This window comes from Dermacentor silvarum, chromosome 5 (genome assembly GCF_013339745.2).
Source record: "Dermacentor silvarum isolate Dsil-2018 chromosome 5, BIME_Dsil_1.4, whole genome shotgun sequence".
NCBI classification, from domain to species: Eukaryota; Metazoa; Arthropoda; class Arachnida; order Ixodida; family Ixodidae; genus Dermacentor; species Dermacentor silvarum.
The window spans coordinates 29084897-29108077 of NC_051158.1; the positions used below are offsets into that span (position 1 = coordinate 29084897).

The window sequence follows — 23181 nt, forward strand, 5'->3', positions numbered from 1 at the left end:
ATTGTGGTGCAGCTACCAGAAGCTGATATGTGACTACAAATTTCAAATAATCCAGCAAAATCAAACTGCAAAAAGACAAGATCCACCAACACACGTCTGTGAAACACTCCCATTCTAATCCAATGAATTAAAAGCATTCAGGCCTTTGCTTGACTGCGATCGAACAGCAACCACTGTGACATCTGCACGACAGAACTGTGGATTATAAATAGGCAATGCCGTGTACCACAAGGGTTGTTTTGTCCGTCACAGTTATGTGCTCAGCCCGAGGTGGGGCACCGTCCGATATGAATTTTTCTATGTCGTGAATTCAGCCCATAATGTCAGTTCACTGTATTTGCTCAAGCGTAGGCACACCCTGAACATAAGCACACTCCTGCTTCTCAGAATGGAAGAGCTCAAAAGAAAGAATAAAGAAAGATAGGGAACGTGCTCGAATTTAATCGCCTCCACCTCCATTTTTCTACACATAACTATCAGTGTCCATGCTGGTGTCACTGCAATATTAGCTACATGTGCGGCATTACAAGGGAGCTCAATGTAAATGAGCGTATGCTGTGTCCAGTAGTTACTTGGTGTGATTACACTTGTATATTCGCATGATAGATAGTAAAAGCTCACTTAGTGTACAATAAGTTTATAAGTTTGAAATTATTTTTTATTTTATACGAAATTGATATTCCTTGCTTGGGCACTGTATATCATTTCATTCGCTTTGAATCTAGGCACCCTTTCCTTCTTTGGTCATCATGGGCATCGTGAAAAGTAAGGGATGCTTACATATGAATAAATAAGGTAATATGGAAATGCTGCCTAATCTAATATGGCATACTGTGCAGGTTGACGCGCAACCAACGCAATGAACCCTGTAATTCAGAGCCACGCGTGCAAGTGGCCAAGGAATTTGGCTTTTCTGACATCGACATTACACAAGACTTTCATTCCACAGTATATGAGTTAATGTAATATGTAAGGAGCCGATGCTTTAGTAATGTTTGTGATAAGTGCCGGCGGCTGCTACGTATGGCGCGGCCGCGCGCGGCCGCGCGAGCCCTATCTTGAAAGCGATCTGCGATGCGGACAGAGTCTAGGCGTCTATAGGCGCACCGACGGCCGATAGATTCGTGAGTGCTGTAGCACCCATACGCTTGTGCGTCACCCGCGTTTACGAAGTGAAACGTCACTGTAACTTTTTTCTTTTAGCACGGACAACACGGCGTGGGAAAATTGTAGTAAGCGGTTCATTTTACCATTGAAGTTCATTTACACACAAAAGTTCACAGTGCAGCGGTTGCTTATTGTTATATCCGATATACTGTTAAACCTGGTATTATAAGCCGGTTCCACTGTAATTGGCGTATCATGGGCAGTTACGGTATGCTTTGGGGGGGGGGGGGGGGTGGAGCAGATATTCATTTCCTCACGACAGGATAAATTAGTTGGTAAAATAGGTTTTTTTACAGGCCATACTGTTTCTTAACACCATTACTGTCGTGAATATGCTAATGGCAACAACAAGGAACTCCCGGCATAAATGCATTTTTCTGGCTTGCGTTAGTCTTCTAAGACTATGCAAAAGAGGCATTCACAGAAAAGGAAGCGCTCTAAAGGTTTCGGCCTAGATATTGGGAATGGAAATGAGCCTATCAAGGATAACATAAACAAATTTTAAAGAAACTTGTACTTGGTGGAGCTGCGAGTAATAAGCTCCATTTTTACAGCGAAGTTTCAAGCATTTCCAATGGATAAGATATTTTTTGCAACTTTTCTGCAATTCAAATGCCTTTCCGTATGGTCACGAAATATACCTGTAACTGCATGGTGTATCGCATATGATATGCGACAACTTTTGCTCATAAAATTACAACTACGCCTTCCTTTAAAAAGTTGAGGTTTGTTTAGGCACACCTGGCCTAAACGAAGGCTTGCCTATTTTTTTTCACAAGAAAACCTAAAATTCATGCAATAAGGAAGGGGTTAAAAAGAAAAGTGTGAAGCTGGTAACAAAAGTAATACTCATTCCTTGGCAATCTGACTCACCAGCATCATCACACTGGAAATAGAATGTGAAATTGGCTGGCAATGATGACATCTTCACGATGGGCCTGTGGAACTCGAATTTGGCTTCCATTGCCAGCTTGTTCTGGAAATAGACCGAGAATTTTGTTAGCACAACTCCTGTCACATTCCCAAAGTTGGCGAGACAATATCAGAAATTCTATGTTATAAAGCTACCAGACACTGATGTAAAAAAAGGACAGGGGAAATGAACATATTTTGTTCTAATTAAAGTGTTCAGTTGTTGTCGGGGAGAGTAAAGTCATGATTACTTTTATATTTCTAAAAATGCTAAAGCAAACAAAATGGAAGAAGATATAAGTCGCTGCTGGTAGGAGTCGAATGTGCATTCGGGACAAGCCGTAATTTCGCACTATTTGGCAACCATGGTTTTTGAAATTAGGGTTGTACAGTTGAGAAACATTACCTTCACATCTGTATAGTCGCTCAAACGCTACTAATTTAGCAGCAAACATTGCCTCAAAGGTTGAGTGCGCACATTAGCAAGCTACATACTGAATATTGTGTATATAGGAGTAGCACCGTATACACAACTCTTCTGGCTAAACTGTTCACTTATCCGCACTCAAATGGCCAAGAGGCGCTATTTAGCAGTATGTTCAGCGTGACACCCTATTAGGGTGCATTACTTGGTTGCTTTGTCCAGAACAAATCATCAGTATGTATTGTTGGTGACGCCAGATATACAAGAAAATGTCAAACCTACTTTCGTTTACCGTTTCACCATTTTATTCACTGTTTAATTTCCGCGAATTAAGCATTTTCTAGTATGGTGTTGCCGCAGATGACAGATACTTCTGATTTACTTTAGATGAAACAGGCAGGTAATGCTCTCAAACATGACATTAAACTGCATGCACCGGAAAATGGCACTTGCATGCGAAATTTGAGCATGAAAAAGCCAGCGGTTTAGCCACGAGAGTCACGTATGCCGAGTGCTATTGCTCATGTAGCACTTCATTACATTTTTGCATTTTTCAGACACGTGCACTAAATCTTTCTATGCTGACTGAGTGACTTGCCTTGGCCGATTAACATATATGTGAGGTTTACCGTCCCAAAGCAAAGCTGGAGCTATGAGAGAGACGCCGTAGTGGAGTACTTTCGGATTAAGTTTGACCACCTGGAGTTCTTTAACGCGTGTCTAAATTCAAGTGCATGAGCGTTTCCGTATCCCACCGCTCCTCCCCTCGAAATGCGGCTGCTGAGGTAGGGAATCGAACCCGCGACATCGCGCAGAGCAGTAGACTTCTATAGCCACTTGTTGCGGTGTAGCATGACACGAAACAAAGTAAAGTAAGACCAGGACAGAAAGGAACGTCAGAACATAAAGCAGGGCCCACTGTAGAAGATATGTAACGTGATACTGAGCTAGTTGGTTCATTCTTATTATGATGTAATAGGACGCGAGGCAAAGCTAAGTGACACCAGTACGGGAAGGAGTGTTGTTGATGTGTAATGAAACATGAAAAAAAGAAAAATAAGGAGTGTCATTGCGGTGCAATGGGACGCGAAACAAAAGTCAAGTAAGACCAGGACAGGAAAGAGTGTCATTGCGGTGTAATAGAACGGGAAAGAAATCTGTGTACGACCAGGACAGGAAAGAAAGTCACTGCGGTGTATTAGAACACGAAACAAATATGAAGTAAGACCACGACAGGGAAGAGTGATTGCGGCGTAGTAGGATGCGATCGAAACAAAGTAAGTCCAGGACAGAAGAGGGTGTCGTCCCGGTGTAATAGGACGCGAAACAAAGTGATGTACGACCAGGACAGGAAAGAGTGTCGTTGCGGCGTAGCAGGATGCAAAACATAAATGTGAAGACCAGGACAGGAAAGGGCGTCATCGCGGTGCAATAGGGCGGAAAAGAAATCGATGGAAGACCAGGATAAGAGTGTCACAGCGGTGTATGGAAACAAATATGAAGCAAGACCAGGACAGGAAAGAGCGTCATGGCGGTGTAGCAAGACGCGATCGAAACAAAGTAAGTCCAGGACAGAAAAGAGTGTCGTCCCGGTGTAATAGCCGCGAAACAAAGTGATGTACGACCAAGACAGGAAAGAGTGTCGCTGCGGTGTAATAGGACGCGAAACATAAATGAAGTAAGACAAGGAGCGGAGAGGAAAGAATGTCATTGCGGCGTAGTAGGCAGTGAAACAATGTGAAAGGAGACAAGGATAGAAAATACTGTCGTTGCGGTGTAATAGGACGTGAAACAACATGCATAAGACCAGGACAGGAAAGAACATTTCTCTCTGGTGTTATTTCACTTTGTTTCGCGTCCTATTACAGCGTAACAGGTATGAACCAACTAGCCCAGCAACAAGTACTGACACCTGCCATAGGCAATGCAGCGGCGAGTCACTTGCCTTGGCCTCGAGGAGCTGCCTCTCCTCCTGTTCGATCTCCTCCTGGAGTTCAGCTTCCATGTCCAGCTCGTCGTCGGCTTGCTTGTGAGACTCTTCCAGGTGCTTCATGAGCACCGCCACCACTACGTTCACCAGCACAAACTGTGCCATCAACACAAACACCACAAAGTACAGCGGTGCAATCACTGCCGAGACGCAGCAGTTGCGCACGCAGTCGCTCCTTGAGTCACACTCGTCCCGCAACGTGTCCTGCGCAGCGGGGAGAGATTGCGTAATAGTTTGTGCCAGTGCTTGGCACAAAGCTCTAACGGTTGAATTATGTACATTGCAAGCTTTGAAAGACGACACTTTGGATGAGTGAGCACAGACAAAAAAAAACATTGCGCACTGAGTATCATCGATTCTGAGCGCAGACAAACCATTATGTACACATTCTGATTAACTATGTGCACAGGTAAACCATTATATAGTCAATATAATCAGCTCCGTGCAATGGAACGAAACTTATGAGCCCCCGCCCTGTCGTGTGTGTTCTTTTCGTCCTCGTCTTTATCGCTGGTCCAGGGATAGAACCCTGGACCAATGCCTTTTCGAGGCGGTCGCTCTACCATCTGGGCTAACCTGGAGGCGAGCAGACCGCAACGCGAGACCAAATTAATGGACTACTCGGAGCACAGGTTTCTGTTTCTCAAAAAGAGACACTGATGTGGGTTTTTTGTCTGAGAGAGCAGGGGGGGGGGGGTATTCTGTAAGAGTCCACCTAGTGGACTGTACATTTCGGTCACTGCTGATTGGCTGCAGCTGCACGAGTGAGGTGACCCAGCACAGGTGATCCCAGCCAGTCTCCTTCTCGCTTGCGCAGCTGCAGCCAATCAGCGACAGCCGAAATGAACAGCCCACTAGGTGGACTCTTACAGAATACCCCACAGTACAAGAAACCCTTATGAGAAACCCGTGCGGGTTTTCTTTGTAGCTTAGTGATACATTCGGGTGGATGACAATTTCCCTTTCATAGAGAAGTTATGAAGATAATAGTATCCCCATTTTTATCCATCTTGCGGTTGTTGCCCGATAAGCTTGCTTTACTTTTGTTTTCTTATCACCGCTGTTGCATGGTATCATCGTTTTATATTTCGGAGCTTGAGTTGCAGCCCGATGCAGCTTGGTGTGTTCTCGTGCCTGTGCTCTAATCACCCCATTTGAGTGAGTCTTATACTCGGTGCTTTCAGTTCCTTCGTGAACATTTGTGAGCAACAACATTAACCCGTGATATTATAAAAAAACTTAAATGTACTATATTAGGTGAGCATGCCAAATTCGGTCATGTCTATTTCTAAACATCGAACAGCGACCACACACACCTTCATGATGCCATTCCAGTTGTCTCCTGTAGCGACTCTGAACAAGGTGAGGAAGGCCATTCCAAAGTTGTGGAAATGGGCATGCTCTCCAAGGCCCTGACATGGGTGACTTTCGTCGCACTCTGTAAAACAAAGCCATGCACGGACAGGATCAGGCAAATGGACGGTGGCAGTGAGTGAGCCGTTGGGATAGAGAGAGCAAGAAGCGCGTATACTGACCGAGCCTGCCAAAGAGCTCGACGCCGAGTGCAGCGAAGATGAAGAATAGGAGGAAGAAGAGAAGGCCGAGGTTTCCGACCTGCGGAAGCGCTTGCATCACGGTATCCAGCAAAGCACGGATTCCCTTGGCCATCTTCAGTAGTTTCAGCACTGCAACGGAAACCGACGCGCGGCAGTGGTTGGTCAAGGCCATCTGCGGAGCTCAGAGAAATAAGCCTCTGCTGCTGTTGTTTGTCTAGTCCACTCCTACCAGAGTACGCTTTGCTGTTCTGCTCTACTGCATCATGTAATTCTATCTTCGATGTAATAGCACGTCGTATGTAGTCCTGATCATCTGAAAACTTGGCACCTCAAAGTCAACGACACAAAGAGTTCACGGAGAGATGAAGACGAAGTGATCAACTATGGGCAAACATGAGAAGCGTCAAGGTGGAGGCAACAATTCCTTTGTTTAAAGAGAACTTTTTGCCCCGACGAGGACAAGTCCTCTTGTTAGAACGTCCTCTCCCGAGGCTTCCTTTGTTCGCCAGCTGTCGATCACGATACAAAGAGAAAACGTAACAGACGACACAGCCGCTGATGCTTTGTTGCTGCTCGTCTGCTGCGTTTTCTCTTTGTATTTTGTCGCGAGTGCCGTTAAAAACCCAACCCAATGAAGTTTGCTAAAGCCGATGATTTGATTCCTATATGGAGACATTTGTGACATTAAGCGAGGGTTTCTACTTATGGCTAGTTGCAGGGGAGTTCACGATGGCAGAGAATTAAGTTCGCTGGCATGTCGTAATTTGCAGTACTGCGCAGAGGACAAACCTGCAGACGGGACAACACATAAGTGCTGTCTGTTACCTTCTATGCCTTTTTGTCCTATGTTGGAATGCACATACAGTGAAGTACCCGCAGGAGCTATAATCTGTTTTCTAAACTGGGAAGTTAGTGCAATCAGGTTTTATAAATTGTGACCACTTGTCCTGTTAAATTTGAATCATATTCAAATTTAGCAGGAAATGTGGTCATGAATGTGACCTCGTATATGTAACAAATACAATTATGAACTTATGTATGATCAACAACTAAGTAATGACTGCCCAGTTCCGCATAACATGCTTTGCGCTTGTGCAGGCTCGCAAGACTAACTGTAAATTAAGTGCGATAATGTTATGATGATGATGCAGTTTGACTGTAGTAATGAAGATTAACTGGCATGACTAGAAAATTTCGAGCAACCGCAGCGAGTCAACTTGCCTCGGGCAATTCGAAGCACACGCATGACACGTATGATGGTCGGGTTGATGGGAATCAGGTCTGACTTCATCTCCTCCAGGACGATCCCCATGATGGACAGGATGACGATCAAAATGTCCAGTTGGTTCCACCTGGGTCGCCAGAGCAGCATATGTGAAATTGCGAACATGGGACGCAGCATGCGGATGTGTTAACATTATGTATAGTTGTGACGACTCTCAGAAAGTGCACGAAAGTCGATAAAATTAGGTCAGTAGAGGCAGCTTAAAACCATAAGACAAAGTACAGGCGATTTTATGTTCAAACAGCCAACCTGTTACTTCTTAAATAAAAAGGCGAAATCCACCGATACAGTTACAGTATCTTGCCAAATGGGACTGTACATGGGACTGTCAATTGTTGGTCCTAAGTTCGAATCCTCGCGGTACAATTAGAATGTTGTAATTTTCTCGAAAAGGATGTTGGGACTCTAGCGACGGATGGCGACGGACAATGGCGGGCGCCGAAACAACCAGGGAAGTGAACCCAAAACAACTATTGCTGTAAAAAGTTAGTGTTGACACCATGACTTGGTTCTGCAAGAGCACAGATGCCGACCACATAAAAAACACAGGAATGTTAAAAAGAACGAGAAATTCCGTTTTCGGTCATTTGCTTGACAACATGCTTGACAACAACCACATTGTTACTAACTCTGCATCAATTTTAACGCGTTACCTTTTAGTAGAGTAAAAACTGAATCCGAGTACCTAACTCTGCATTTGGACATGAGAAGTAACAGAAATTTATTCTGCACTGTCCATGATCTCGGTCAGCTACTGAAAGAAAATTGACCGGTGGACTGTAGTGGATTGCTACCGTCTTAACAATAATACTAAACTCAAGGTGCAAATGTTATCGCAGTAGATAAACGTAATGTTCATTGTTCTTTTCTGCACTTTGTCAAACACTTTGTGCTAGGTACTTTCCTAGCTGTAGGAAAAAAATTCAGTGTCATTCCACTCTGTGAAGGTGGATGACCAGCAAAGCTGTGTATGTGGTGATTGACCGTTGCTCCGGTGAAACGTTCCAAGTTTGCGGGATCGGGGCCACATGGACCGTTCGCATTTCTTTCCGCCTCGGGGTCTTGGTGGGCAGCGCGAGTTTAAAGACGGATATGCCAATTAAGCGCGCGTACTAGCACTGACGCGCTCACGTGGCTGCCAGGGTGAGCTACGTCACGTAATGAAGAAGCAAACAAGTTCCTACGAAAAGCGCGGTGTGGTGCAAAAGTTTTTTTTACGATGCCAAAGTTTAAAAATGCCGTCATCTCGACGTTTGCATACGACGCCACAAAGTGGCGAGATGCGTATGAAATTGTTTTACGATCCCGAAGTTTAGAAACGCCGCCATCCCGACGTTTCCATACGACGCCACAAGGTGGCGCGAACGCCGCCATCCTGACGTTTTCATGCGACACCACAAGGTTGGCGCGACGCGTCTGACGTTGTTGATCTACATGCGTCTATCTACTTCCGTTGCCGGACGCGATCTCCTGGAACCTAGCCTATAACAGCTTCACTGTAATACATGCGTTCATAGTGCCCCGACTGAAAAGCACCGGGTGCACAACATTAGAGAAAGAAGGAAATACTCAAACTATTGATAACAATGATTGACGATAAATCTATGAAAATTTTGCATCCTTCGGGCTTATCTTGCTTACAACAATAATCGGCATCTATCTTGCGTGCTTTTTCTTTCAATATTACTGCGCGTCCGGTACTTCCAGGTCATGAACGGCATGCGTGTTATCAGTGTGACACAGCAATCATGACAGGAAAGTAGCGAGCGCAAGTTTTTCAAGAAAGAAAAAATAAGACAAATGACTATTATTGTCAGGGGACAAGATACACCGCAAAGGGTGTAACTTTTGAGAGTGTTGTGGAAAACAATTGCACTGTAAAGGGTGTAACAATTTGAAGAGTAAACTGAAGCTCTACCAAGAGTGTTGCTGAAAATTGCGGTATTACATAACCAACGCAGGAGGCCATACCAAAGCACAACATCGGTCACATTTCAACATGAAACCTTATGTCCTCAGCTCCAATACCAGGACGTACACAGCTTCACTTTTTCCAGACACGAGTCACACTTAATATCGCCTTCCACACCAAGCTTCAATCTTTAGTCTTCCGGCTTTAAGACATTACCAGCTAACCTGCTTGGTTCTGACCACTGGTGGAACCAGAAAGGGGGGGGGGGGGGTTGACTTGGAGGTCCCGCATCCCCCCCCCCCCCCTTCTGACATCTGCCAGCTGACAGTATTGAGCGTGCAGCAAGCCAACCTCCTTCCTCCCGTTTCCCTGTATGCTTTGATGAGCATTACCTTATTATTGCCCCTTACTTTATAAATTCTACACTTAACTTAAACATAAAATTATCCCCTATGCTTGTCTTGGCTTCGATGTCTGTTTCTTCGATTGGTTGTGTCTGTGTATGTGTAGTCTTACACACGAAACATTTGGTGATTGCACATTCTTGCAAGGCTAATGGCGCTATGTTTGTTACCATGTTGCAAACATGCGCACCGTTGGGAATGCTTATTCAGCTATGCGTAGCACTCATTCATGAACCGCTTCTGCAGGCAATGCAATGGGACAATCCTGAAGGCAGTAAGGATACCTTTTTTTTTTACAGATGGTCTCTGGAGTAGTCCCACCAACCAGATAACACAGGAACGTGAAAGTACATGGTGAAAAGTTCTCATTGTTTCGTGTGTGGTCACGCTACGCATTTCTCAGATTCGAGACCACCAGTGGAGCAGACACGATGCACTCACTTGTCAGTGAGGTACCGGGGGATGCCAAGTGCAACCACTTTCATAGAAAGTTCAAGCAGGAAAACGGCGGTGAAAAAATAGTTGAAGATCTTCAAGGCATACTCCAGTTCCTGCGTCGAAATGGGAAGAGTAACAAAGATCAACAATCAGTTACAACCCCTTCATGAGCATTAGAACGTGCACACTCAGCATCTTTTGCAGTAAAATTACGTGACCAGATGGACATTGTTTGAATAACTGACGATAGTTTCTTATATTGTGTGCTTTTCTACACTTTAAACATAATTTACTGCAGTACAAACGCACATGCACGTTGAAAACGATGGTTGTAATGATGACAAGCAGCAACAAGGATTAGAATTTAAATGCGAGTATATGATTTTCCGTTTGATATTAAGAGAAATAAGTGGAATCGGGCAGGCCATGTTGTGTAGAGTGGATAATGGGCGGCCTTTTGTAGAAACAAAGTGCCAGGGAAGATACACACAGTCTAGGCTGGCAGATATAGATGGAGTGGCGAGTTTAGAGAATTCGCAGGCATAGACTGGGTTCAGATTCAAATAGGAGAATGAAGCTTTGCACAGTAAGGACATTATGTACATGCTGGCAGACACCTTGCCATCTCCATGCACTAAAAGTGTGTGTGTTTCGCAATACAACAAATTTTCAAGCTACAAGGAGAGAGCAGGGGTTGAAGGCAAATGAAGTAGGCGAGGAGGCTGACGGATGAAGAAGTAGAGTGAGTTACCTCGTCAGCTGTAATACTGCACGTTGTGGTGACAGCGAAGAACAAGGCAGTGCCAGAACTGGGAGTCACGAAGCTAACTCTTTACTGGGTGAACTTGTGCCCAGGAAAACAAAAATAAATGGCAGTCAAAGCATAATGATGGCGGCGAGCGCATGTCGTCGGTCATCGCAATTTGATCTAAGGGTAAAGCGTGCCGGCTACGTGTACACGACTTATTATACGTTCCACCACCCAATAAAGAGTTAGATTTGTGACTCCCACTTTTAACACTGTCTTGTTCTTAAACATCACTACACTGCGACAACGTTATAGTGGTGGTGAAAGTGCCCATGAATGCTAAGTTTAAGTGGCACACCTGTCCGGTCCTCGTTTTCTACATTGTCCCAGAACGTGGGTCACAGAATGAGATAAGGAAGGGTTGGAACAAGGAAGTGGTGGAGCAGTGTGCAGGTCTAGGCTATTTGGCTGGACATAACTAAGCTTAACAGCGTGACAATAAAACTTGGACACCAGGGAAGAGACCGGATGAAACACGACGCTGACTTCCAACTGGTTCATTTCTTTTTGAAACCGACGCGTTTATACGAGTCACGGACAGCTACAAAAATACGTGTGACAAATCCGTCAGCGTACATCTTCTATTGTGCATATTCTAAGCTCCATAACGCAGCATGCGTATAATATTTTTTTCACGCCTTATGTGTTACTGTTTCACTCCTTATTAGTACATTTATAACTCATAGGTGCGTGTGTTTTTATATTCGTTTTTTTGTCATTATTTTATCTCTGAGTATCACGTTGGTTAATTGAAAACATACATTTGTATTCCTAAACTCAGCGCGTAACTATGTTATATTACGGTGCTTGGACCATCGTTGTTTCTTTTTACTTTCACTTTTTTGTTAACTGTTCTGCCTAGATGTTCTTTAAGTACGTTTTATACTTAAATCCTGCGTACTGGCATATATATGACTATAAGCTGTATTGCCCAACTGCCATACTCTCGAATGAGAGAAGCAGCATTGTAAATAAATAAACAATATAAAAAATGTTGGCACTGTTTCTTTCGTGCCTTTCGTGCTTATTTCGTTGATATCGCTTTTTCGTTCATATTTATTTTTATTTGTCTTTTCGTTTGTTACCCGTATTTTTGTAGTTGTCCGCGAATCGTATAAACACGTCTGCTTAAAACAAACAAACAAACAAACAAACAAACAAACAAACAAACAAACAAACAAACAAACAAACAAACAAACAAACAAACAAACAAACAAACAAACAAACAAACAAACTACTCGGAAGTCAGCGCCGTGTCTTGTTCGTGTGCACGTTTTACTCTCGCGCTGTTAGTCCTAGCGCTGTTAGTTTAAATAAGGGGCGGAGAGAGGCGCGCTCACCAGGGGCATGCGGTAGAACTCCATGGCCATGGTGACCACGTTGAGTCCGATGACGGCGGCGATGGCGAGGTCAAAGTACTTGCTGGTGACAATATTGTGGGTGAAGAGGCGAGGGCGCGAGTAGCCCGCGTAGTAGGGCGTCTCGCGCATGCGTCGTCGCTTCTTCTCCAGCTTGCGAGCCCTCTTTGCGGCGCGCTGGGCCCGCTCCTCCCGTTCTTGTTCCTCGCGGCAGCGGTGGAAGTTCTCCACCACGACGCCCACAAACATGTTCAGCACAAAGAAGGCCACCAGGAGGAGGAACGAGATGAAGTACAGCAGCCGCCACTCGTTGTAGTTCTCGACGGGCTGCGAGAGATCATGCGCCACGGTTTTGTCGCCGTGCGACCGTTTTTTTTTTGAGGCGAGTTATGCAAAGCCCGCGCACGGAAGCTGTACTCCAAACTTTTCGAGCGAGCGAGCGACCTCGTATTCGTCGGCGCTCTATATTAGTTTTTTTCCCACTCAGAAACCTTCTGATTAGATAACTGTAACTCCAGCGAGAACCCTAGTCCATAGAGCTTGTCACACTATAGGGAACTTTGGCGCCAGGGTCTATTGGATCTGTAACAGTGGCCTCGTGGTTGAGTGTCTGCCACGGCTGCAACAGGACATGGGTTCCAAATCATGCGATTCAGCCAGCGTGGTAATGACAGTACGTGATTTTGCCTAACCTCCGTCCTCCTGTCTTCAAATGCCTTCGTGACTTGGCAAATTGATCACTTTCAACAAAATATTGCGTTATAAGTGCAACACTTCGCAATGATTACGCACGTGCGCAGTGTTCTTTTATCTCGTGCGTCTGAAAAAGGGGGATTGGTCGAAAATTTAGGGCAGCAACCACATGTTGGAAGGCTTTGTGAAGCGAAGATTTCGTGAAACACGCACCTGAAAGTTAAGTGGTATAAATCTAAAATGCCGTGTATACGGTTGTCTTTACTATCATCTATGCAACATGTACATCCTGCATTTTTTTTGCGTTTATGCACCGCCACCGCTCAGAACTTTAGAGGGATGCAACGTTTTTTTTTTTTTTGCTTGTTTACTGCACTCGTCCCAACTTTAATGTGATGCAATGTTTATGCGCTAAAGTGTTCACAATGTGAGCTGAGACTGCAAACAGCAGTTCACGTGAATACACACTGTGAGACATCGACGACGCAGCGATGTTAGGAGGACGGAGGCGATGTTTGTCGAAGGAAAGAATGGTGAGGACAGATGTGTGCTAAGGAGAAGTATGACGCAAAAGACAAGGGGTCAGATTGAGCACTATTTTTTTCCCCATTTCATTCGTTGCGTCCATGGCCTAATGGAAGGTGGTGCTCGTGCACGTGCCTTCGCTCGTGCAAACGTGGTCTCGTGCGCGCGCTGCTAAGCGACACGTGAAGCTGCTGCTGTTTTGCCCATTCGAAATTTTGGGAGGCCATGAGAGCTTCGCTTCAATAAAACCGCAAGATTGTCTGAAGCCACAAACACGGAGATAATAAATATCAGCGTACTAACCATCATTCACATGGTCGTTAAACAATTGCAACGTCAGAGTTCCCTCTAGTAATTTTTGTAGCAAACATCGCGCCTTTTGTCAGCACAAAAGTATACACACCTGTATGCCTTCTCCGACGGCATCCAATCCTGAATACATGATGTTTACCCAGCCGTCTTTTGAAGACAGGACAAACAGGGCCATGAGTGCCTGTGGCAGGAAAAATTGCACAGATCAGCACTGAGACCCTTCAAAAACATTTGTGACACTGTGTATTAGCACATTTTTTGCAGAGGCACATTGAATTCGCTTGCCGACTCAACCCGCTTGCCGATTGGCTGCTCTCTCCCTCCCGTTCTAAAAAAAAAATGTTGCATCTGCCACTTTGTGACGTCGCAGCAACTGAACAGAACGCGTTTCGAACAAAGAACTCCGATCACGCCCTTGAAATATTGCTTGTTTGTTGACGCTAAGTTTAACGTCTCCTTCTGTGTCATCTGTCAGTGAGGGTAACTTCGAAGGGGGAAGAAAAGGACAACAGTCAAGTTCGCGCGAGACCTGCGTTCACAAGCTACACGTTGAACAAAGCCACATTGCGCTGTGACTTTCTTTATTGATTTGCATGATAGACGCAAACAAAAATACGGATGAATACAAAAAGAAGCACAGTATTTCTAATTGCTTCATTACATACTACTTAGTGCCTATGCTTTCCCGGACTAACGTTTGTGCGTAACGGAATGAAACGTTACAGATACGCAAATTTCTAATACCAGGAACGAGCAAGGCATGCTAGCAAAGATGTTAAATGTTTTTTTAAGCGATCCAGAACAAAACAGTTCGATCCTGCTGCAAAAGTTTTGCAAAAGCAAGGCAGCTATAAGCGCAAGATAATTTGAGGTTGTAATGATAACAAAGTGCGTCATTGTATCAGCAATTCAGCGTTTTCTTCAGTAAACCTTACTCATGAGCCAACCGTGCACTGCTGCCTGTCTTTCTTTTACGTATGTTACTTTTGCACTGCGAGACTTTGCCATGTGCAACACAGATGCACAAGAAAAAATATTTTCGCGATAGGAAGGTGTGACCTGTGCTTACATGGTATACTACTCTACAAGTGCTTTGGGGATGCAGGAGTTGAAAGTGAAAGGAGCGATGAATGATACTGATGAGGATGACGGAGACAAAGGATGAGTTTACGAATGTTACATGGCGTCTACAAACGCACGGGTCAAGTCATGTTGACCCCTACGAACCTGGCCCAGATGGTCGAAGTTGTATTTTCTGTTTGTCCACACCATGCCCCTCTCCAGGCAGTCTTGTTTTGTGCGCACACCTTTCACATCCGGCCCTTCGCAGAAGTAAAAAGAGCCCTTGAACAGCTGCAATGAAGAAAAAACCCCGCAGCCAGGGGAGAACGAATGAGCATGTATTTTCAGATGGCTGGTGTCCACGTGAAGGCCAGCTTCCGTTCTAAACGAATGCACTGCCTGCTCAAAAGAAATAGCTCTGGAGCCGTACTTGCTAATAATTTATTTAATTTTCCATTTATGTCATCTTACACCATTGGCTCAGACATTCGTCGTTTGCCGGTCTGTCACTCTTATGGCTGGGATCAGCCACTTGATCGGCGTGACGCACGATAAGCAAATGATAATGGCAAATGAAATAGAACATTTCAAAATACGAGCCACGTGCAGCGTCACATGACACAATGTAGCGCGTGAGAAGCTATGTCTGCACATTAAGGTTGGTACACCTTAACAGTCAAGCGAAAAAGTTAACAAGGGGTTCCGGCTTTGTAAACAGAAAACAAAAACAAATTGCTATATTGTTACAGGTGTCCCCAGTGCCACATTAAATGCTGATATGATCAAAACCAAATTGCTACTTTCATGACGTTGCCATTTCCCCTGGATTCCACTTTCCTCGATTCAATTACATTACCTTAAAAAATCCCGAGGATCAAATGAATTTGCACTATCTGTTCAACACAAATGTCTGCATATACCAGGTGCTATTTTTTACTTGCACCAAATTTTTAAATATCGCCTGCGGCAGATAGCACAATTCTAACCTTCGAGTTAAATTACACGATGAGGCGGCCTATTACTGCTACAAAAATAAAAATGCTTAATTGAATAAAAACCTAATCACACTAATTAAATACTAAATTATTTACTTCACGGCACATACGTCAGTCTACGAATTATAGCCGATGAGTTCACAAGGCGTATTCACTTGCAACGAATTCTCAGGACTACACCAGTTTTGAGATATTAATTTTCAATGTCTCTGACGAAATGCATTGGCTTCTATTTACTTTTGTGCTTAAATGCATAAAAGAGCGTTTTCACAAGAAAAGTAAGTGGAACAACGGTGCATTTTGTCGAAAGTTTGACGGTACATATCTTGAAACCGGTGCCATCCTCAGAATTCGTTCCAAGTCGTTGTGCCTTGTGAGCTCACTAGCAATAATTAGTAAATTAAAATATGTCGCTGCAAAGTAATTAATAAAAAGTTAATTAGTGTAATTTTGTTAATTATTCAATTAAGCTTTTTGATTTCTCACAGTAGTAACGGCCGTCTCGTCGAGTAATTTAGCCCGAAGGTTACAATTGTGCTATCTGCCACAGGCAATTCTTTAAAATTTGGTGCAGCAAGAAAGTACCCTATATATGTATTGCTAGTAAAATTTTCATCCGATGTACCAAAATGTTTTTTCAACCATGAGGTTTTCATTACAAGGAACCTGTATAGGTTTCCTCTGTAGCTACATGCTACTTTCTGCTAAAATCTGACTTTCAATTTCGCTAATATAACTCCACTTTGCAAATTTCCGCTGAAATCATTTGGTTAAGTTAAGTTCATTGCATTAGTGAGCCAACGAGAGTCAAATCAGCAAACGTGTGTGAAATTAGGAAAGTTATCATGATGCAAACTTACTTTTGTAGTTCTCTTATTGCGTCCATCTTATTTACACTATAACTACAACTTACCCGATAACGACTTATTTTGACTGCAAAATCGCGTAGCCCCCACCTGGGCAGCTCAGCAGTTTGTTGCGTACCTGGACTCCAAGGATTCCAAAGATGATGAAGAAAGTGCAGCAGATTAGGACAATGTTCCCGATAGGCCTCAGGGAAGACATGAGGGTCTGGACCACCAGCTTGAGTCCTGGTGCACGGTTGATAACCCTGTTCAGTAAAAGCAGCAGCAGTGGCACAGGTAAGTATCGGCTACAGATGTTTTTTCCAAGTACCCATAAGGCTAGAGGATTTAGGCACTTGACACACGACACAAGAGTGGCACACACAGCTCATATTTAAAACGTCTGTATTTTCAAAATCAAAAGCTATACATATATACTTTTCACCAGACGCATCACCGAACGTGGGCTCAAAGCAAGAGTAGCTTTGTTTCTAAATATAGATAAATTGGTGAAAGTATACAGGGTGTGTCAGCTGAACTCTGTTGCCACTTAAAAAATGGCGGGGCAGCAATGTAGGCGTTCGCTGCGCTATTTAAGCCACCGATACGCTTCCCTCGCAGTGGTTCATGATAGCGATAAGGAGACTAGGCAGCTTACCAGGATAAATGCGCAGTTCGAAGCGAAGAAAGCACTCGAAGAACCAGAGTCACTGCAATTCCTTTTTCAAGAGCGGACGCCAACTGCCTTCTCTCAAGTGCCATCCGAACAGCGACATAAAAGCACTGGGACAATCCGGATAATCGACACAGACGACTGCAGAGGTTGGACCCTACCATGAAATTTAGGCTACCACCGAAAATTCAACGCAGCTGTGCCAGTATTCTGCACAGACTAAGGCTGGTTACGCGCGGGTACATGCACGTAATGCGACGCACCGAGTCTCCAGGCTGTGACCTGCGCAATGTGAATGAGACTATAGGTCACGTGCTTTGTGACTGCCCTCAGTACGTAGAAGAGCATCAAAAGTTGAGCAATGACCTTACGCTCCTCGATAGCCAACCGTTGTCGGAGGACGTTATTTTAGGCCCTTGGCCAGACGTTCAATCGAGTTTAAGGCCATCCGGGCGTTACTGGACTTTTCAAGCGAAGCTTGTGTACGCTAGCCTGCGCCGGCGATGTAACGCTAAAAAAGCCAGCTGCTCTCAGAGCTGCACAGGTGGTTGGCATGCGCTCGTGGTCGGCACGCGCTTGTGCCACTGCTCCCGCGTTCGTCGTCTGCTTCCACAGGTGGCTGTGTTGCCAATAATCATTCCAGCGTAGAATTTCCCTTCTCATCTGTCGTCGTAATGGGGAGGCCGCGTTTGCGGTGGTATGAGCCATTGCTTAAGGGGGTATGAACTATTCATTGTCTTACGTAACGGACAGATTTAATTTTGAAGACATTTCATGGAAATCCATCCAGAATGAACGCGCTCGGGAAAGGACTCGTCCTCGACGTGCTGATTCTACCGTGAGGGCTTCCGAAGCCCAGGCAAGACGTCAGCGAAGAGCCGCGGACCCCCAGTTGCGGGAGTGCGATGTTGAGGCCAAACGTCAGCGTCGTCTAGCCCTCCAGGAACCCGACAACGGTGGTGCACGCGTCAGCAACGCCAGCGCCAACTTCTCTGGTGCGACGACCAGGTTTCAACACGAGTTTCTCAACCAAAATTTTAAGAAGTATGGACCTGGAATGTAGGATTTGAGTAGACCAAATTGCTTGCTATATGTTTTACATACTCCTTCTCTCGTCATCGTCACCCATCATGCGCCGCTTTCTTCCCTCTTTCGTTCCTTCTTCCCCTTCCCCAACCCAGAGTAGCTGGCTAGAGGAATGTACCTCATGCCGACCTCTCTACATTTCGTATCATTAAACTTCTCTCTCTATCGCCTTCTTAAGCCACTCGTTTGAGAGCACTGCAATCGCGGTACGCATATGGATATGTATTGCTTTTTTTCATACTTGGTGGGCTTTCTTTAAGACGACGCAAAAACAGTTACGTAATAAGGAGAAAGCTAGCAGCTGCTGAATTAGATGTTTCCTTCAATTTTGTACAAGTTCACATTGACCGTTTTGCCCTAAACGTAATAGTTGCGAAGTTGGTTAATTAGTCTTGAATATTTATGCAATTAAGCAGAATGCAAAAAATAGTGTGAGTTGTACCATACAGCAACACACAACGTGCATTTAGATGCGTGTATATTTTTAAACCTTGGCTAAAGTTACCTGGGACACCCTGTATATAGTGTCATGTACAGTACTTGTGTGTGTATGTGCCTGTGTAGCACTTGTGTCCTCTATTTGGTGTGCTATGTCTAAACCCTCTAACATGACGTACCAACACGCCCTACAGTGCCCACATGAAAGTGTTCACTGGATGTTAAACTTTCATCTTTCAGGATGATCAGTACATCGTTTGTCATATGGTCTATAATATGCCAGCACACAAGCCACATTTAAGAAAGCTCTTGATCTACAAGGAAGCAATGTTTGAATGATGCGGTGACACTGAACCCTCATGAAGTCAAACCAGTACCAATTAAAGAAAGCTCTTGATCTACAAGGAAGCAATGTTTGAATGATGCGGCGACACTGAACCCTCATGAAGTCAAACCAGTACCAATGAGCCGTCATCGCATCAATTTCGCATTTTCAGCACCTCTATTGAAGAAGCAGATTTACTGATACTGAACAGTCGCCCTGTTCAATGATCTGACCTGGAGTTCAAAAATTTCTAAAATAACGTGATACTAATAATATGGTAGTGTCACTTGGAAACAAACGTGTGAGAGGCACTGGGATCGATACATAGCGCCTCCACCAGGATTTGAAAGGAAACAATAGAAAAACGCCAGAAAAGCAAAAGAGGAAGCAAAAGAAGTTTTAGCTTGGGGTCAACGCTGATTTGCCCTATTCAAATACATTTAAAACACAGAAACGCTTGTCCAAGACAACCACTGGACCCATTAGAATGAAATATGTTGCATTTAAGAGAGAAAGTAAAAATCTAGCATCTCTAGGAAGCAGCATTTTCATTTAGGACCTCGAATTGTTTATGAAAATGGCTGAAAACCGTTAAGTAAAATATACAAGCACGATGTTTACAAATACGCAACTCTGTGAAAAAAAAACAACATTGTAATTTTGTAAACTGCGTCTGTTAGAACAGTTTAATCGGCCAAATGCGATATGTGAATCTACAACTTATGTGAAGTTCATGCTTGCTAGAGTTTTGCAAAGACCATACTCACAAATTAGTGGTAAATTTCAAAGCGGTGTATAATAGGTACATTTTTGTAGGCATTAAATGTATTTGTAGATGCAGTTTGCAAAATTGTGATATAGTATTTATTTGTTACCGAGTTACAGAGTTATAAACTTGACGTTTGAGTTTCTTGAAATTTTGCAATTTTCTAGAAGCTTAAAAACATTTATGGTGTAAATGGAAAGTCCCCTTCCTACAGTCACTAGATTCTCGATTGTAATATTAAAAAAAGCCGCAGTCTCGCCCAAAAGGCGAAGCAGCGATTGCGATATCAAATTATTAGACAGCTATACGAAGTAAGCATAGTAGTTTTATCGGCCGTATAAACTTGTAAACATGCACCTATTACTACATTAACAAGCATGGTGTCACGCGTGCACTGGCAGACATGAACACATCACACTCTATGACTGTGGACACTCGCTGTCAAAACGCTGGCGAGAGAAAGCGCAGCTGCAGCAGCGAGCGAATTGATCTTAGTGCTGCCTCACGCTTCAACGCAATTAAGCGGCGAGAACACAGCGCACAAGAAGCTGTCAGTTCTAGGTGCGCCTAGACTCTGTCTCCGTTTTCAAAATAGAGCCCGCGCGGCCGCACTCAGCCGCGCCATACGGAGCCGTCGCCGGAGTCGAACGCCCCCCCCCCCCCTCCCCCTCATCTCCGGCGGTGCCGTGGGCGCGTTGGAGAACGTCGCGCTTCCTTCCCACCTTCCTTCCTTGCGCGCGCGAGATCGAGCCACCATGCTCGGCCAAGGCCACCTAGACACCAGGTCTGTGCACTCTGCTTTATGACGTCATGCTACTTGGACCGAAAGTTTTAGTGCCAAGTCGGGCGTGACGAAAGCGGTGACGTCAAAATCACTGTGGCTTACTCGGGAGCATCTCCATTAGATTCTATGGCAGTCGGGCGAGGTAGCATGACGTCACGGATCGAACCACAGCGGCCTTGTGCTATCTAGGAGGCGTTGGCTCGGCTCACCCTCTCATGCTTTCACTCGCTCGCACAGCGAACGGCGCGCGGCTATGATGTTATCGCACTTGGACTTTATACGGAACATCACGGCGACGCCGACGGCGTAAATACGCAAGTAGTGTTCATATAATTACTATCGCAATAAAAATGCAACAATTCTCACCAAATTGGCGCCATGGTTATAGAAAAAAAACGATTTCTCTGTTCCCATGTATTTAGATAAGAGCTCCCGAGCTAAAGCTTCCTCTTAAGTAGCATCAAAATGTACGCTACAAATCAGTGCCAGTGACCATACTTCTTTGAACACAAAAGGAGTCGACAGTGAGTGAACGGGGGTGGCACGTCCGCTGCTCACCTGAGGGGTCTGAGTGAGCGGAGCAGCCTGAAGACGCGAAGGATGCCAAATATGCGGGGGCTTCCGTCGGCAACAAAGGTGAGGAGGAAGTCGACGAGGGAGATGGTGACTAGCACTCCGTCCATCTTGTTCCAGCCGCTCTTGAAGTACGCCTTGTCCCCGTACCAGAGGCCCTTGGCAATCACCTAATCAGGAAATACAGATCAGGCTATAGAGTCTAGCATCCCCAAAAATGCACACACTGAGAGGGACGCCATTGCGGGGTTTTCAGATAAATTTGCACCACCTAGGATTACTTATGTATTTGTATTTTTACCAAACAGTCCGTTCAGGGCATTGAGTAAGGGGGTTGCAATGCTACTACTAGTACTAGAAGCAAAATGAAATGCGCAAGTGATACGCAACTGAAAACAAATATCGTTATATAATACTTAGTAAATGGCAACACATGCCTTCAGATTGCATTCAAAGCTTGAGAGCATGTAGTATTATTAGACATCACAATATGATTAGACGTTTAGGACGCACAGAAGCAATTCTATAAGCAGAACAAATACCTAAATTGTATGCCTAAATCTGAGCTCAACAACATTTTGAGATTCCGCCCTCGCTCTCATTTGTATTTTTATTGTACCATTGCTGGCAGCTTCTGCTGTGTTTTATTCTTTTGTGTTTACCAAGATGTTTGCTCTTTGAAAAAAATTCCAGCTACCCATTTTCTGTGCTGGTGTCCTTATTTTGTGCTGCGTTCATATTTAGTAAGCCATAATTTCTTTTCCATTGAACCAACAGCATACACACCGCGGCCTCCAAACCAATCCAAACCAAACCAACCTAACTTTATCTAATATAATCTACTCTAATCAAATCTAACCTAATCTTGACTTCCAGAGAACATTAGGGTTTAATCTCGTCTCAGACTAAGGGGTTGGTCTTCGTTTAACCGCTCACGGAACTCTCAGAAATCTATGCCAGCACCACAGCTTCAACGCCACCACTTTTCTTTCTCTTTCATTTCTATATCTTCGATTATTCACACCCATACGTCATCACAGGGGAAAAAAGAGCATGAACAAGCTCTATTTTTTCGTCTTCAGGCTAGTATAACGTTTCTGTATTTCATAACCTTACTCTGCTTGCCTAGGCCTTTCCGATCCCAAGAAAAGTGCTGCTCAGCTTTATTTTCCGCAAACAGTGACACGAAGAAAGAGTGCAGCGCTTACCTTGACAAGCATCTCGAAGGCAAATACAACAGTGAAGGTATAATTTGCAGCTATGAGCAGCTCCCGCTCGAGGCTGCGTGGGGGAATGTTTGGCCGCTCCATGGCTAGTGTTATGCAGTTCAGTGCGATAAAAACCAGCACCGTGTAGTCAAACCATCGGCCGTCCGTCAGCCGATTGCAGTACATTCGAACCCTGAAAGAACGTGGCGTATACATTACACGTAAGTACCGATTCAAGGAATACTATTCTTTCGTCTAAAAATCCGAGAAACCTAGGACTACTACTCACTTGCTGTCCGGTGGGAATAGAAATAGTGCATAGTCCTGACGATTTTCGAAGCACCACCTCCACCACGGAGGCTCAAAATACCAGCACAGCTGCAAGAGCACACGAAGGTCAAATCAGCTCGTTACGATGCGCTAGCTGTGCGATTTCAGTAGAATATTATTTTTGTGGCTGTAAAATGATTTCTGCAGCCATGGCAGGGATTGTAGATTATTGCAGCTGCAAAAATCAGGGGAGCTCTCTGGGAGGCAATAATGCTATAGGTTTGGCTTTGTGTATTACATTATGTACAGTAGTGATCAATATGGGAGTGAAAACTGAATTCGTTTCAAGCAACGATTACTTCCGATGTGTGC

At 44.5% G+C, this 23181-nt stretch overlaps 1 protein-coding gene across 1 annotated transcript in view; it reads right to left on the bottom strand.

Annotated features, from left to right (window-relative positions):
* LOC119453202 (voltage-dependent T-type calcium channel subunit alpha-1G-like) overlaps positions 1-23181 on the bottom strand; it is a 368827-nt gene that overhangs the window by 8887 nt on the left and 336759 nt on the right. The window contains 13 exon segments of the mRNA XM_037715224.2: positions 2041-2143; positions 4449-4697; positions 5810-5931; positions 6029-6178; positions 7271-7401; positions 10092-10201; positions 12237-12581; positions 13876-13965; positions 15012-15137; positions 16826-16952; positions 21317-21501; positions 22540-22732; positions 22829-22917. Of these exon segments, the coding sequence (XP_037571152.2) occupies positions 2041-2143; positions 4449-4697; positions 5810-5931; positions 6029-6178; positions 7271-7401; positions 10092-10201; positions 12237-12581; positions 13876-13965; positions 15012-15137; positions 16826-16952; positions 21317-21501; positions 22540-22732; positions 22829-22917 (2020 nt within the window).